Source organism: Monomorium pharaonis, chromosome 11 (genome assembly GCF_013373865.1).
Source record: "Monomorium pharaonis isolate MP-MQ-018 chromosome 11, ASM1337386v2, whole genome shotgun sequence".
NCBI lineage: Eukaryota > Metazoa > Arthropoda > Insecta > Hymenoptera > Formicidae > Monomorium > Monomorium pharaonis.
This window is the reverse complement of record NC_050477.1, coordinates 9,826,337-9,844,511: the sequence shown is the minus strand read 5'-3', so window position 1 is coordinate 9,844,511 and position 18,175 is coordinate 9,826,337. Positions and strand designations below refer to the sequence as shown.

Sequence of the window (18,175 nt, the reverse complement as noted above, 5' to 3'; positions counted from 1 at the left end):
ACATTGATTTCTACATCGGAATTATTTGCTAATTATTTGCTATCTTTTGATGACAAAAAAATTTTTTTTGCTACAACCAAAAAAAAGTTACAAATGGTAACTTTTTGTTGCCTCGAGCAAAAAATTTTTTTGTCAGCAATAGCAAATAATTAGCAAATAATTCCGATGTAGAAATCGATGTGTTCTGATGATATAGCTGAGCCAGCTTAATATACCTATACTTCAGTTAATCCTGCTTAATATAAATTTATATTAAGCAGGACTCTATTCATATAATTTTATATTTTATTTTTAACGCCACATAAAATTATAACTAGAATTTTGTCACAATCGCGTTTAAGTTGCAACAGCAATTAACGTTTATTTTTTACGAAGTTTTTTTATTACAAAATCTTGCCTTAGATTTATGTTTAGTTGATTTAACCACAGGATTTTTATAGCGTTTTTCGGTATTTTGCTAATTAGGTAATTATACCTACATCCAATTTTCCGAGGCGTCTTTTATTTCTTTAATTACGACGCGAATAAATTGTATCTATTAGCTTTTTACTCTATTTCCTGAATCATTACGAACGGCAACGATTTCGTGAGAGAGCCCGATTAACTTCAAACTCATGTTCGGCCTTTCGCTCGTTTCGCCCGTAACTATCGACAGTGCCGTGGAAACAGACTTCTCCTTTTGCCTTGCTAGTCTACCAGTTACTTGCCGAACTTCAACAGCGACTATATAGATACGTATAGTCGATCGTATGGTTCACAATCGAAATTTGATCATCGGGAGCTTTTGCCACGCGCTTCAGTAAGTTCGACCCTAATTCTCCGTCTTATTCTGGCAGAATTCAATTCAATCGCGCGTAACGGCCAATTTGCCGTCACAAGTTGGAGATCATTTTTAGATTTTAGACGAAAAATATCGCGAGCTTGTTTCTCGAGTCGCACGCGCACGCTGGTTTTACAGTTTCGTAGTTTTTTTTTTCCCCTCTGAAAGGGAAAACGCAATTTTCCCTTTCTGCTCGTCGTAACATCGTTTCGAACGAGTCAACTAAAATAGATATCGAACATAATTAATTACCTGCGAATATGGAAAATGGACGGTGGAATCTGTCATTGTAATACCATCCATTAAGCGGTTAACCGCGGATTACCGCGAATGCGCTTGTGCAAGTTTAGTTGCATTTTGTCATGATGGTCGCACCAACATCATCATAATCATCCCATCGCGCCAATGCGTCTCGTTGCGATATAATCGTTTATTTGCGCGTCGCGCTAAATGGGTAAGTGTGTCGATTCGGTATTACGCACTCGGTTATTTGCAAAACAATTGCATCACCGTACGTCGCCGTTTCGCAAACAAAGGATTCGGCTATTAAATAATGCGTGGTACGGGCTCTCGGTTTCGTTGTTCCCACTGTCCCTCATCCGCGAAACGAGAATTAGAGAGGAGGAAGAGACGAAGGACGAGCGCGCGAGGAGCAGAAAGAGGAAGGAAGTTTGCAAACATTTGCACGCGGACGCGCGCACGCCCATGGCGAAACATTGTAATGCAAATCCGCGGCGCGCACGTCAAGAAGCAGGAAAAACGAACTCCCCTCTTCCTCCCCTTCCCCCCTCTCCCTTCTCTCCTCTCGGTGACAATTAATATCACAACGCGCTCTCGCGCCCACAAGAATTCCCGCCGCGTCCTTCCGACTCCGCGCGCGCGTGACACGAATGCACACCGAACTCGCTATGACCTGCGGTTTTCCTCGTCTTTGTGTTGCAGGGTAAGACCACCAGCTCACCCGGACCGACGTCTCGCCGCCGCCGCCGCCGCCGCCTCCAACGACGACGACGAAGACGACGACGAAGAGGAGCGAAACTCTCGCGGCGCGCAGTGCCGTCTCGTTTTCACCGCGACGCAACTTAATCCGTCAGCGACGTGTCCCTCGCTCCCGTCGTGTTTTTCCCCTCCACCCGAGAGAAGTCTGCCGCGGATCTCCGATGTGAGTGATCTCGCGTGTCTTCCGTCAAACCATTATTGAGCTCGAAGCCGCGATTCTACGTAAAATTACGCGCGGCGCGTAACAAACACGTATCCTCTTGTCCGGATCGTCATCCCCAAATCGATCGCGACGTCGCGCGCGCCCTTCAAGTGCCGGAAACACCACCCGGGATAATCGCAGGACTCGCGTCGTCGTCACTCGCCGTCGACGACATGATCCTCCGAGTGACGTTGTTGCTTGTGTGCACGCTGCTGGCCGCTGGTGCGAGATCCGAACCGAGGCCGCGGTCGCGACCAGTGCAGATCTATTCCAATCAGTTTGCTGTTTACGTGCCCAGCGGATCGGACGCTGCCAATGAGATCGCCCAGGAGCACGGGTTCGACAATCATGGACAGGTAAGTCCGCCATATATGTTGCGTAAGAAGGAAATAATGATATCGAGAATATCGCTTCAAAGAATTTCTCTCAACAGAAGAAATCACGAATAGCAGAATATATGGCTCAAATTTAATATTTTTGTTTAATTTTCACATAACAGAGGTATGCGATGTGTGAAATAAAATTTAATTTCTATTATTTCCTCTCTTTTTCATTTTGTAGGCTGCTTTCTAGAAAAAATATGCAAATAATAAATGTTTATGTGCGAATGTCTACGGTTGGCAAGAGTTGCATACAATTTTTATTTTTTCCTCGATGTATTTTCAAATTTTTTCGCTTTGTGATATTTCTTAAAAATTGAATTGGGGAATTATTACCAAATTGAATTATAAAGCAATGGAAAACGGGATTTTCTATGAAACGATGTTCTCGAGTAGTCTGGGATTTCTCGACTATATCCTTGCACTTTGCAAGATTACCGATGGGGCGAGTTGGCTTTTGGCAACGCGCGCATTCGTCGTTCTCCACGTCGAATCACGTATTGACGTTTATCCGTCCTGACGTCGATGATGAGATTAGATGCTCCGTTACGGGCGATGCTGCACCGTCGTCGTGCCACGAGATCTTAGACGGGAGGGAAAGGGTGTCGATCATGTCGACCGGGGTTGAGGGAAAGAGGGCGGGCAGGGAACTCAATCTAACGAGACAGATTGGATGGTGGCACTGCCAGGAGGGCTCGACGTCGTTATCGTTTGTATCAGAAATGGCTACGTAAGATGTTCTTTTGCAGTTTAGAGCGATGATAATAATAATATAATATAATAATATGAGTAAGTGAGAAGAGAGTCACATAAATTAAGATTAATTCGCGATACCGTTGCGCGTTAAGATCTATTTTAATTTACAAGAGAGCTAACGGAATATTATCTAGAGTTATTATACCGTATCGTGTCACTTATTACGCTAAAGCAGATTAATGCAATTTAATCAATTATATGATTAAGATAAATCATTTCGAGATTAGCCTTCTAATTAGAATTAATATTAACGATGTATAAAATATGTTAACTAATACTCTAGAAGTCACATTGATAAATCTCGTGGACTTTTTTTTATTAGACTTCTCTTCGCTTTTAGATTACAGCTTTTCATTAGCAATATTTTGAAAGATTGTTAAATATTTTGGAAAGTCGATTGGACGTTAAACATTTAAAATATTCGTTGCTTTTCTGCTGCAGAAAAATCGATTTTGAAACTGTCGGTGAAACTTTGATTGGTTAAGTTTGAAAATATTCTCTCGTATAATGTGACTACCTTTTGCGTGTCAATCGGCACTTAACGAATACAATTCCGATTACTTTAGAGTAACAGACGGAGAAAGAGTGATTGGCAACATGTTTCACTCTAGTTTTGTTTTGCGCAACTGGTGCACGCCGTTGTCTACGTTGAGTGGATACGGGAAGTGTGGCCGGTTTACCGCTGATAAGGCGGTTGATAAATACTGTACCGTGTATCCCGAAGTCGTGCATCGCAGGCAGCGGCGAACGTGACAGAAACATTGCACGCTAAACAGTCGTTTATACAGCCTGATCGCACGCCAAGTACTCGTTCATATTGCTCGACATATTACTGCAAATATGTCGGCACACTAACCGACATCTCTGTAAACTATTTTTTAAAATTAATACCTAAGAAAATTTATTTAGTCATCCGCAATTGATTCTCTTTCTAAAACAAAAATTAGTTGACTTTGTCCATTAATAAAATTCTCTCAAAATTTGATGCTTAATATCTCGGTATTTCAATTTTAGGAGAGGATTGCAACATTAAGGAATAAACGAAAGAAATTAGGTGTTTTTATTATTTTTAACTGTATTTATTACGTTCATATTAATATTAAAAAACACTTTTTTCTTTAACTTAAATACACCGAGAAAAGTTATTAATTTGAACTAAATTTTTTAATTTGATTGAATTTCTTCAGCTTAAATATTTATGTATTTTAGCTTTAAATATATACAAGAATATATATAAATATTTGAATCGAAGAAATTTAATCAAGTGGAAAAAATTTCGTCAACTTAACAACTTTTTTCTTTGTGTAAAGATCTTATATCATAGTTAAATTTTAATTTTAAATAGAGTCATTTTTAATAGAGTCTTCTACCAAATCACACAGATTGCTTTACAACATTTTGGTTTACAACGTCACATTTAAAATGTAAAAACGCCGTAATATGTAGCTTTGAAATTATGCAAACGATGTAACAATATCGTAATTTTATATATATATATATTAGGGATATATAAATGTAGCGTGATATAAAATATTTTCTACTCATATGCTGACCACACAGGTTCTCTCGTCAAGACCAGATCTCTGTCAAGGTTCTCAGCATTCGAGCGATTTGCATTTGTAGTATGTAAAACACCAGTTACGACATTAATTTGTCACGGTAAAACAATTGCGTAACTACTCGAGTTAAAAGTGATGCAATAGGAAAAGTAATTTTAGCGGTAACATATAAATGCATAATTGTAAAGTATGTTATTTGGAATAAAATTATTAAAATTTAAATTGGTTTCAGTATGCATTTAAAATAAATTGTGTTATCGAGTAAATTGCATCAATTATACTTAGGATTAAACGGGTTTAATTAAAAAACACTTGTATAAATTAAATAATAACACACACACACACACACACGTGCTCTATTTCTATTTTTGAAATATCTTTTTGAGATCAGTTGCGATAAAAATTCACAAAAATTTGTGTACGATGTAATTGAGTCATGCTGTTTAGTTGCGAATGTAGAGGAGTTTCACCGATTCTTTTTCCCTGCTTTATTCACGCGCTTTCGCGTTTCATTAGTCGCGAGTAATAAACTTTTTATATCTATCCGTGCCGAGAAGAGACCGGAGAGATCGTGCTCCTGTATTCTCTTCGTGCTTTAACTGACGACGCACTTACAAAATTTGATTCTATCAAATGAACATGAGTAATCGAACCGAGTCGAATGTCGCGCGTAAAACCGAGTGAGTTTTGCTGCACGGTTATGCGATCCTGTCAGCGATATTCTCGATCTCTGTAGATAAGCGCGAGCAGAGTCTCTCTGGAATTTTATGGCGAGTTGATAGAAATGTGAAAAGAGGAAACGTAGGATAGAAATATAAAGTTATCAGGGAAAATACACTTTTCCTGATAACTTATCACACTTGTGCGTGCAATAAAGCGTCACAGTGTCGAGAATAACGCAATCTGTTTTTATACAAAATCATTTAACGGTTAAAATTGTTTAAACGTTAATGTGAAAAAGTTTTTTCTTTTAATGGAAAAAGGTCTTCAATACGAATTGCGTGAATTATATATTGCGAGAATAAATAGCTAATTAGATGCTTTTTGATAATATATTTTAATTATCTCGTAAAATGTGTGTAGCTGTTAATAATGTGAGATGTGTAATAATTGTCATTTGATTACTACGTAACGTACGTTGAAACGAAATATTATTACCTTACTTATTTTCAACTAGTGGGAAACCGGTTTAAAAAATAATCCTTCAGAAAAAAGAGGATTACCGCTCGTAATATGTGACAAAAATGTCATGATTAGAAAGTTTCTATTAAATCTGTGTAATTTGACAAATCGCCTTCTCCTATAACACAGTATACAAGTAATCTCTTAGACCGGTTGTCCAGCAGTGGAAATCTCGTACGCAACATTTTCCTCCGCGAATCTTTCTCGTGCCCGATCTTCGCGACGTAGACGAGCGAGCATCCTCGGTTATTGGGTTCAACCTGGAGCACCATCGACGCGGCAAACGTCCAGGGAACCGTTACTTCTCGCAGATAACAGTTGACGTTCCATGTGAGAGTAGTATTGTTCCCATCGCTCCTTTTACTGTTCTCCGCACATTCGTTGCAAGTGATTTCACGGGGAACGAGATGAAACGACGAAGGATTAAACGAGATGAATCAAGAGAAAGAAGGGGAGAGAGAGAGAGAGAGAGAGAAATGACATAATAATCGTTGCAGCGTGTATCGGGAAGTGGTTTGCATTTGCTAGGCCGCGGTAATAAACTTTTATCTCGCAACACGTGTATGTATTCGCATGGTGAGCGTTCTGCTCTCCTCTTTTTTTCTTCCCATTATTCTCGCGCCCCCGCGTTGCCGTCCTTTTCTCTGCCCGGAACGTGAAACCGACTGGTTGATGCGGTAGGACGGAGGGTATAGGGAAGAAGGGGATGGTCGCAAGAGGGATAGAAAGGGCGCGACGCGCTCGCGCACGCGGTGAAAAGCGGGGCTTCGCCGTCCCGTACGTCATCCCCCGACGAGATAAAAACTTTAGCGCTCGTTGTTGGAAAAATGTGTGGCTACCGCGTAGCCGGGACGGTGGAGAGAGGTGAGCGAGGGTGAAAACTGTACCGCGAGAAAATCGTAGAAACTACCGCGCCGCGGCTGCCGCCGAGTCCGAGAGCGGGCACGTCGTTGTATCGCGCGGCGGAAATGACGCGTTTCGCGGGTTGAGAAATTTTTTTTTAACGTTATACATTAGAGAGCGTACAACTATCGCAAGTCGGGTGAGTTTGCGCGATCCCTCGCGAGAACCAGATAAAAAGTGCACGAACTTCTGGCAAACCTAAATTTCAACAATGTACGTTGCTTTTACAAAGTGCACATCCTGGTTAATAAAAGTAGAAATAAACGTATGACACAAATTAGACAAATTTGATTATTTGAAAAATATAATTTTAATACAAAATTTTGGTACATTGATAGAAAAATATTATATTTACGACTATAATTCTATAGTAAAATAATTATAGTCAAAAATATTTTTATTACAATAATATTAATAATATAACTATGTATGTATATACTAAAATTGTACTATAAAAAATTATATAGTTTTAAAATATAATATATGATTATTACTAATATTACAGTAATAGTTACTATAAAAATGATAATTATTCCGCTATACAATTATAGTTATAAATATAGCATTTTTTATCAATGTATTTAAAAATGCCTGCAATCATACAGAAATTAATACAATTTTGCTTACAGTATATATATGTTTATCGGATGCTTTTAGCAATTAAGCTATCTTATTTCTATTTTAATAAAGAGAAATCGTGAATTGGAAATTTTCCCTTTCGTTTTATTTTCTAGAGAAACTAATTTACATAGGATCGAATAGATCTAGAGCTTGTTTGTTGGGTGGGTCGTGTTATGGCGCTTGATGACACGTCACTTGAGCGACAGGCGGAAAGAAAGAAGTTCGTCGAACTATATACCGTTATTGTGTGATAAAATGTTGAACTCGCGTTCGACAATCGCCTCACCGCACGGCCTCATAATATCCGCCGTGTCCGAGCATGCGACGAGAAGCAGAGACGCATGCAAATTCGCGAAATCCGGCTATTATGTAAAGCGGGAGAGAGGCCGCTGGCAGCAACGTCGGGATATTTTACGAATATCCGTCGGCGTAGCAGGAAATCGTGTAATATCGCATACAATCTCATTGTAGACATCAGTACTTGACCAAAGCAACGTGACAATTAAATCTTTGCATTAATTAAATGTGAAATAATAATGTAAATCATACTTTTTGTGTGATACATGATGAGAAACAAAAGAGGCTTTTTTTTATCATGCTTCATGTAATCCTCTGTTGCGTGACGTTTGCGATGGGAACATTATTACAAAGCGAAAATTGGAAAAGTCTCTTGGAAAAAGAAATCCCGGAAAATCTCAAGTTCCAAAACTTTATGGATTTTAAGACTATTAGTGTCAGCAGTTTGCAGGAATGCGCGGGATCCTACCGGATTGGCACGATTCCGCAGGCAAATAACTTCATAACAGCAAACTCGATAAATTGGAGTCCGTGAAATTTCGCGCATAAGGGCGTTAATAAAGTTCCGCCTCATTTCCTACTTCGGTAATAAGTTTCGTTCAACTCGGCCAAACGTTTCTTCCGTTAAAGTTATCTGTCGGACGGACGGACGGACGGACGGACGGACAGACGGACACGGAGAGTTATCTCGGAGACGGAGGGCAAATTGGACGTTACGATGAAGGGATGCGATGTCGGTGCCGGACCGGAGCCGGGGAGTAAAATTAAAACATATTAGTCCGATCGACGTGGCCTTCCGCGTTGAACGTGTGAGAATATCGAGTTTCGTGTGGCGCACGAGTTAAGCTAATTGATTATCCTTCCGCCGCCGTCGGCGGACCCCCTGCCTGTAATCGCGAGTATCAAATTTCTCGCTATACCTGTTACGTTTTGCAAGGAACGAGAGCGCGCGCGCGCTTAGGTTTGCCAGAATTTACGGCGGGTTAGTAACGCGATTACTCTTCCCAGCTCTGCGGCGAGCTGGCATATCACGAGCGTCCCGCCCGACTCTCTCGCTCTCTCTCTCTCGCTCTCTCTCTGTTTCTCCCCCCTCTTTTTCTTCACCTCTGAAATTAAGCGCGGAACCTGAATCTTTTATCGCGATTTCCCGTCAACCATGAATTTTCTCGCTACTGTCGTGTACATACAGGCTTATAAAAACGTTGCGCGTTTTTCTATGTTTTCTATGGGAAACTTGAAGTTTGTGATGTCTCTGTAATAAAAACATGATGAAAGGCCACCATTTGTCACGATTATTGAATTTTAATTTACGAAGAGACGCTTTGAGGAATTGTGTTCGTCAAAGTTGTGACGCGTATTTGAATCGTATCTTATGCGTTTGGTAATTCCTATTTAAGATCCTTACCTGTCGTTATCAATTCAGGGATATTTGATTTCTTTTTTGTTCCTTAACTGATATATATTGGAAGCGTCTACTCAATTAGAATTGGATTAGGATTTTCTTAATTGGAAAATAAAGCCAGATTATTATATTGACCTCGATTGAAGAAAATTGAAAAATGTTTTTAGCTTTTCAGCATTAAGCCATTAGATCTCTGGAAGGGGGAATTGAACGTTACTCGTTACGGAATGAGGCCACGCTATTGACACGCGTGTCATAATATACCAGCCCGTATAATCGCGAAATCAAACTGCCGGCGGTATCAATTGTTTCGCAAGACAGGCAATTAAGCTCGTCGGAATTGACTGCGGGTCGGTAACATGGTTATTCTCTCTCTCTCTCTCTCTCTCTCTTCTTCCACCTCCCTTTGTCTCTCGTAATCAAGTCAGGTCGAATGCCCTTCTCCGTGATGACCTGAACTCGAACTCGACGCGTCGGGTTACGATCGCGCGGCGTTATGAATGCGATAGTAAGAATAGATCTTGGCACACAGCTTTCTGATTATCAGCGATGGCAAGTACATATCGCGCGAAGGGAGCTACAAACTCGTCTGCTCCAGAAATGCTCGCTCGTTGCATCAAGGCATTAAGGCGAGGCCGCTCGCGGAGAAAGGATAAGCGGAGGTTTTCCCACGTGTATAACCGGCACTCGAAGCACACGTCAGTTTACGTACGGGGTGTTTCACGTAAACGATTCCGTCGTGCATCCTACGATGCATTTATCAGCACAAATAGAAAAAAAAGAATTTCTAACGCGTAATATATCACATAAAAATTGACTAAACATTTAATGGGCGAAATCATTTCTTTCCTTTTATTCAATAAATTGTAGATTTAGAAGGAAAGAGAACATGAAACGAGAATTAAAGACATTTTACTTCTGATATTACTGATGCATAATCTTCTTTAAATCTCCGTAAGAGTATATGACAATTTTAAATCGTCTTTTACTCCACCGAACAGAGATTGTGCTAAATTCGGCTTCTCTACGTTCGTGCAAGTTTTATTAAGATCTAAGTTCCAATGTTACTTGATGAAATGCTGAAATACTGTCATAATTCTCCTTCAAGACGGAACTTGAAATAAAGTTGGCTTAGTTAGAACTTGTTACAATGCTCTCTACTAATATAATATTGTATTAAGATATATGCGTAACCGAGCCATTTCGCGTGAAACGTACTTTACTTATTCTCCGTTGTCACTATATTACCACACCCACGTTACATATAACACCTATATATTTATTTTTTTACGGCACGGCGGCGTTACGTTACATATTTTTCCACGACGATGGCAGGTTGCCACGACGTTCCTTTCCTTTCTCGCTGGGAAAAACAGCAGCCTCTACGATCGCTCTTAGGATGCGCGCTCTTAATAACGATGAAATTGTTGTCCGGCTTTATGAGATTGAAACTATGCAGACATGACATTTAGAAACGCGATACAAGAAGATGCCGAGTGCCATTTTCAAGATGTTTCTTTATCGTCCCTGCTAAGCGAGGAAGATCCCCGTTCTCTAAAGCGAATATCTAGGATTAAATCTAATAATAATAGTAATAGTAAAATGAAATCTCGCGTTGCTGTTCTCACAAAGTCGAAGGTGTAAATGCTTGCGATGAGAAGTTAATGCAACGGACGCTCGAAAGTTACTTGCTAGCTTGAAGGGTTGAAAAAAAAAAAAAATCTTCCGCGAGATGAAATACTTTCCGGCCAATGGCACCCAGTGTTGCGGATGAAGGATCGCGTCGTCAAAGTATAAAAATAAATATTAGATACACCGGGAGCACGAAAGGAAGATCGGGTGGTCCGTTTGGAGGGTGCGCTTCTACAGTTTCCAGATACGCCGTGACGCATGACGGAGGCTACTGTTGCCGACTTTATACCTGCTGTCACAATTTCCGCGAATCGTTTCATCCCGGCAGACCGTGGAAAATCAGTTATCTTCCGCGTCGCTCGTTCTCACCCTCCTATTGTTGAATCTTCGCGCGCGAAAACCTCCCGATTTCTATCACGATCAATATTTTTTTCAACTCCATCCTCTCATATTCCCATTTTCCCTTATTTGCTTTCGGTCTGATTTTACTTGGCTTTTATATAGAGCGAAACAAATTAATATCGTGTAACCGTATTGTCTAAAAAAATTCTCGAGTAGGCGAATTCTAAAAAGATTTTCCTATGTGACAAGTTATAACGCATAACATTATTCATGAGTCTATACTCAATTTTAGAAATCTCATATATGAAATAATTATGTATATTTAATATAATTTATAGAATAACACATATATCATATGCCCTCCTTGTCAAACTTCTGCCAAGTTTTTGTCACTGTCTTAACAAAAAAGTTCCAAAATTACGTTTTATTTAAGTTCCGTGACATTTCGATCGAAGGATCCGAAATAATTTTTTGGATTTTGTATTCGTCGTTATATATTCTTAGATGTACTTGTTTCTACTAATATCGATGTTATAAATATACCTTATGACACAAAATTAATCTTTTCTTTCTTTAATTTTGGATTTACAAAGCAGGATCGTTGTGTCGCGCACGACTTTGTACTCATATTTTCCCCCGAAGGAAGACGGTAATAACGAGTCAAGACGTACATAAGCCGCTTATGCCAGGAATCTTCACTTGTATTCGAGGCGAGTGGGTATTAAGATGCAAAAGATATGCAGCTTCGAATTCTTCCTTTAGTTATACAGGTCAATTCTATTGTATTTTCTTTGAAAAGAATCATTCTTTGACAAATTTAAAATTGACATTTCTTCAGTGATTATGCAGATTTTACGGGTAGAAAAGTATATCTTCTTTATATTGGAATTTTTAATCTTAGATAGTATGGATCTACCATACTATCCAAAATTAAATTATGATGGAAATCAAATGAAGAATATTAATCTTTAAATTCAACAAAAAGCGCTTGAGCTTATAATTGATTACGAATTTAAGCAGTCAAGGCTTAGCTGCGTAAACAAATAATGAAATCTTTTCTTATTGTCTGATTTTAGTTAAATGTTAATGAGCAATTACATGTATATATGTAACGTAAAAAAATTACAAGGTGAGATCAACTTTTTAAGTTTCGAGGTTCACAAAACAACAAATTAAATTCCAAATATATGTAATTTGCAGTTGAATGTTTGCATTGAATGTTTGCACGATACGTATCTGTGACACTCGGTATATTTGGGATATGCATTATTCAATTCTAATCCCGCTGCACTGTGATTAAGGATCAAGTTTAGGCTTCGTCTCGATTTAGGATATTTATTGAATGTTTGTATCGTTGACAGGATGCATCGCAACGGGATTTTATGTTCCGCGTTGTTTCGCCGTTCCTGCCAGGGTATGTTCTTAGTACAAGACGCAGTTTCGCAGCTAATTCGCAAGGGAAATCGTGCTTCTGATGCAAATTCGCGAATGCAAATTGCGCGCAAAAGTGTCAAAGTCTCTCCGAAAGTATAACTTACGTTACGTCCGAAATCACGTAGTTCATGTATATTTAAGAGCCTACGGCATACGCTAAATTATGCATTCCGATATTTTTGGCATAACACTCTCCCTGGGATCGTAAACAAATCAAAGTTGCAAAGTATATCGGACGATTATTCCTTTCCGAAAAATAATTTCAATAAGGATTCAATAACGAAAATCTATGAGATAAAAATCTGTAATATTATACATGTACAAGATTGCATTTTATACTATGAAATTCATAAATTAATGGTAAATTATTGGCTTAAACCGTTCATTATTTAGTGGCTAAATGTTTGATTATTAGTCATGAAATATAAGGTACATTGTTTGTACGAGGTTTGCGTTAAACCTCAAATATACATTTTCTGTTAAAATTGAAGGCAAAATGTTTTCTCACTGTAAGGCTTAAATGGATATAATTTCTTTAATTGCTAAAGAAAACTGTCAAATCGAATTAAATCTTAATAAGTTCGAGTTTCTGCCTTTAAATCGATCCGCAAATTCGCAAATTTTGTTATGTAATTTTCTATTAAATAACTCGGCGTGTCTCTCTATATGTTGATTTAAGTTTACACGGAAGTAGGTCGATTTCAAATTCGCCAGGCAAAGACTTCTGAAATATGATGCTAATCTTATGAAATACATCATAATGTCTATATTAGCTATATAACGTGCTGTCATTAATGAGCTTAGTTAAGAATACCCCACGTTCGTGATGATCGACGAGGTGAACGTGTCGTGTTGTCTAATTGACGCGCGATTTGGCTATGCCTGTGCATATATATGGCATATATGGCCGTCGCTGATATTCAAGTCCCTCATGACACGTCTACGTAAATAATTAATTATAATGCAGCTGTTTGTGATCAATCAGTTTGATCCGCGAATCACGTAAGCTAGGACATTTCGTTATTAATATTAAAAATTAAATATTTTTGTATTTGTATCAGTATTTCAGTGTTTCAAAAAACTTGAAGTATAAGCAAGCAATTAGAATTATTTATGCGGTCGATGAAAAAAAAAACATCTTTTTATTATTCGAGAACTTTATTTCCTTGCTCAAACAGATATTATTGAAAATTTTTAGAATTCTCTTCGGATCTTTTAATATTATAACGATCACGTCAGGAATTACGTAGGTAGTTTGAAAGTTCATATCAATCATCGAATGCGTAATGCGCGCTACAGTTTTCCCCTGACTCCTTATTTATCGGAGGAAACTCGCGCGTTGCATGTCGACCGCAACATCCGCGACATATAGATTATTGCATGGATCGAGCTGCATATATCAAGCCGCATATCGGGCGTATATTGCGGAGCTGCAGCATATCCCTCCCATCGCGCGAATTATTCGGGCCTGATTTCGCGAAACCAGGCCCCGCACGTGTGCGCCATACGTCACTCGTATATGGGGAAACCGGTACCTCGAGAAACCGGCAGGGCGGGTCGCGTTAGGTTTAACGGGGTAATTGTACCGTTGTTGAGAAAGAAACAGATGCGACTCCCGGTATTAAACGCGCGCCTTCCGTTTCTTCGGCGGACGCAAGAACAGAAGTCACCGGACTGTCTAGCACCGCGTCGGTCTACATCCCTATATCCTATATACCGCTCATTCTCTCACCTTAAGGCTCTCGCGTCTCTCACTCGTGAGTGTTTGCTCTTTTTTTTTTTTTTTTTTTAGTTGCTCCTTCACGCGCGTGTATACATATACACATTTATCTTTCCACTTATATATACTCGTTCGTTCACTGATTCTTCTCCGCCTCTTTTCTTTCCACACGTTCGCCTGCTCTCGCACGTGTCTCTCGTTTCTTTTGCTTGTTCACATACATACTTCTCTCTTTCTCTCTCTTCGTTCTTGGCATTTCGTCTGGTCAGTTTTTTTCCGACGCGATTCCTGGCATTGTCGTAACCAGATGTTTGTCCCACTGCACTAGGGACATCCGCGTGTACTATTAAACGATAATGAACAATCCGGCGTGTGCGAATCCAAGCAACTTCGGAAAATATTACGCGTTATGTACAACGGCGTGGAGAGACTGGACGTGTCCGTGGTCCTTTTCTCGACCGTGTCGAACAGTTACCGTGTTCATTTACCGTGGATGATGTCGCCACACCACTGCTACGTGCACAGATCGCGTTCTACAATCTTGCACGCGATTCGTGTACGCATAACCCCTTTATTTTCAATGAGAGAATCCCGATTCCTCAACTTGTGTTTCTTCAACAAAAAAATATATCTTTGCAATTTTTTACAAGAAATTAATAAGATACTGTGAATTAATGTATATTAATTTAATTAATGAATTAATAGGAAGATTACATAGGAATATGAAGATTGTTAATTAAATAATTAATGCAGAAATTTAATAAAGTAGAAATATTAATTTCGTTACTTTCGCTATTGGGTTCCTTGTCTTCATTAATGAAAAAGTGGATCCGGCACCGAATGAGTGAAAGTATCGGAACTTTCAAATGAATTCGTTCGTTCGTTCGTGATGCCAGATTCTTTGGAAATATTTTCAAACGACAAAATGTCACGATATCCTGCAACATTTTACCGTCCGATTGCCGCGCTAGAGGCAACCGCTATCACGTAATAATTTCGAAAGCCGCCGTCTCTGCAGGCATTTCATTATCCTGCGAATGTACTGCGTACCAGGTAGATGTACAACCAGATAGAGAGAAAAAGAGCGAGAGAGAGAGAGAGAGACCGCCTTACGTTACTTCCAGATGACGTTTTTTTTTACCGATCTCGAATTTACGTTTACGATACTTGTTGGACAGTCACGCGATATATATGGTATTTGGGAGAGTTACTCGTTGATCTACTCTACCGGAAGATACTCGAAGGAGTCGACTCACGCCGATTACAAAGTTTATGGTCGAGCTGTAACATTACTTCTTTTCCGTTACGAGGTCCTTCCTGTGTCTCAAGGATAACCGGTATCGCACGAGGAATGGCACTTATCTGACATGGCAAATGTTGGGAGCAAAGTTATTTGACTTTACATTTTTTTCCATGTAATATGCACATACATACATACATACATACGAATAGTATAAATATTTATTTTTAATGTATCGAATATTATTATCATGTGGTTTAATATTAATATACAATATTATTAATATTGTATGTTGCGATATAAATATATTTACATCTATATATATAAAGGGAAAATTAATTAATTATAGTTATCGGTATTGGTAATCTATATCAACAATAATTTTAAGTTTAATATGGTTATTTTATTAAATAGATAATGTCTGTGTTATAATGTAACAATTATATATTCTACAATTATGTATATTCCGAACATATGTTACATATATTGTGAATGACATGTTGCGAATATCGACATATCCGTTAAAGAAATTACTTTTAAACGAAGAAAATCAAGTTGTGCGATATAAAAATTACATTTCGCAAAAATTGATTGTGAAGTAAAAAGATGTTACGCACTTTAATATTGTATTTGTACATGTATATATACATAGAAATTTTTTTGAATTTTTTTTTTGACGTACGGTTTGATTTTTCTTGTCCAGAAGTAATTTTTTTAAAACGAATATGTCGATACTCGATTAAAACATGCCTATTCGTAACATGTCATTCGCGGCAGATCCGCTTACTCGTCGGGGAACAATTTTCGAAAGGGTCGACCCGCGGCGCGGGGCGTTACGAAATAACTGGATTACATCCGCCGCTGCATTTACGCGTGCGAAGCCCTCCACGTACTTAGTCGTGTATTTCGCGAGCGTACATTAAAGCCGGCTTATTTATTAAACTAGTATTACTCTCCATTATTCCGGCGCGCAACACACGTTGCGCGTACCGAGATAAATGCCGTGGATTATGGTCGGGCAGGGGGGGGGGGAGTAGGGGAAGGATAGTATGAGAGAGAAGGAGGGATGGGGGGAGACGCGATGCAATTTCTCTACTATCTCATATGCGTTTTCTCCGCGTTATTGCATGCATTATCGGCGCGCGATACTGGAATTAACACGGCGGTGTGTCATCATCACGAAAAATCATGTGTGCGGATTTAATATATGTTTTTCATCGCGGACGCATTAAAGAGTATCCGTGCCATGCCGACCACATGTATCAATTTTAGTGAAAATTAATGGGTGAGATTATAATGTACGTATTGCCGCAGCGCTTCATGCATGTCTCCCCCCTCTCTTGGTGCTATCCTCCTGCTTCCCGATTCTCGGCAGCGCGAGCGATACACTCCGGAAGGAAAGAGCGAAATTTCGGTCAAGCGTTTAATCACAGACCATGACGAGAAGTGGGAGGGAAAGTCCAAGTTAAAATGTACGCGATCTTTTCTCTATTTCCGGCGTATTACGGGGCTTATCTGAAATTCAAGCCACGCCGAACGACAAGTGCCCGCGTCTTTGACCGCGAGTACCTTTTAATTATGCCTGGTATTTAAGAGCAGTTAGCATAATTATTATGCTTGTCCACCGTCGCGTAATCACCACTCTACGAAACGTTTTCTTTAACGTTATTGCAAGTATACGCTGTATTTACGTTATATGCGCGCATTCGCGGCCAATGTGCAAATGTTTTAAAAATAATGGCCTTATTGGCAGAAATTCGTCATTAATTTCCATCAAAATTGTGTCATATACTTCGTGATACCGAAACTTTGTTGATTATCGGTGCTTTTAATGCCTCAGCACCGATATATTTTGCATTAACAACATTTGCCGATATTTCAATTATTAAACAATGTTGCTTGCGAGATAATGAGAATAGCAAGTTAATGCAATTCTGTTTATAATCCAGGATAATCGAAAAATACATAATTGTATCAACTTGCTATTTGCCTCGCTCGTTATTTGTTTGTAATAATTAGTAGCGATAACAATGACGATGTTTTTCATTTAATTGAAAACGTCAACATATGCAGTTAATAAAATGTTATGGCAAAGGGAAGAGTGCTAGAGCCCCCTCTGTATAATATCTCCACATTGTTGTATATTTAATGATTACCTGCCCGCAATTTTATCGCGATATAACTCTCCGAGTTTAAAATCTGTTAAAATTATCGCGAACATAAATTCATTCGGATATAGTTGGCATTCGCGGCACTCCGATATCGTGCATCGAGCTGAACCGTTTCCGTTTCGCAATTGCAAATCGCGAAGTATATTATCTCTCTTGCGATTTAAATAGCCTGCGTCTTGCCGTGACCCACAATCCCACGGCGGTTATACATTTTTCCGGTCAAGCCGGTCAGGATCGAGAGGGAATCGGCCGCGGCGCGTTCGTTCGATTCGAAAGCGAATGCGTAATGTGGCTCTCTGAAAATTACTTTCACCTTCTCTCGCGGCGACCGACGCACGCATTTCGGCGCTCGCTCTCGGAGAGCAGCGCGCCTTTCCGGCGACACACAAATCCGGTGAGAAATCCCTTGCTCTTTCATTCCGGGAACGTCACAGAAGCGTGGAGAAGCTTTCTCGTCCTGCCGAAGTTTATTCTTGCGGAAGTGTGTACGCGCCTGACTCCCTGCCGCGCGAAAA

The 18,175-nt window shown here is 39.4% G+C and overlaps 1 protein-coding gene across 3 annotated transcripts in view; it reads left to right on the top strand.

Annotated features, from left to right (window-relative positions):
- LOC105831356 (furin-like protease 2) overlaps nt 1-18,175 on the top strand; it is a 352,031-nt gene that overhangs the window by 13,983 nt on the left and 319,873 nt on the right. For all 3 annotated transcript variants that reach the window (XM_036293687.1, XM_036293688.1, XM_036293689.1), the window contains exon 2: nt 1,763-2,377. In XM_036293687.1, the coding sequence (XP_036149580.1) occupies nt 2,195-2,377 (183 nt within the window). In that variant the 5' untranslated portion in view covers nt 1,763-2,194. The remainder of the gene's footprint in view (nt 1-1,762; nt 2,378-18,175) is intronic.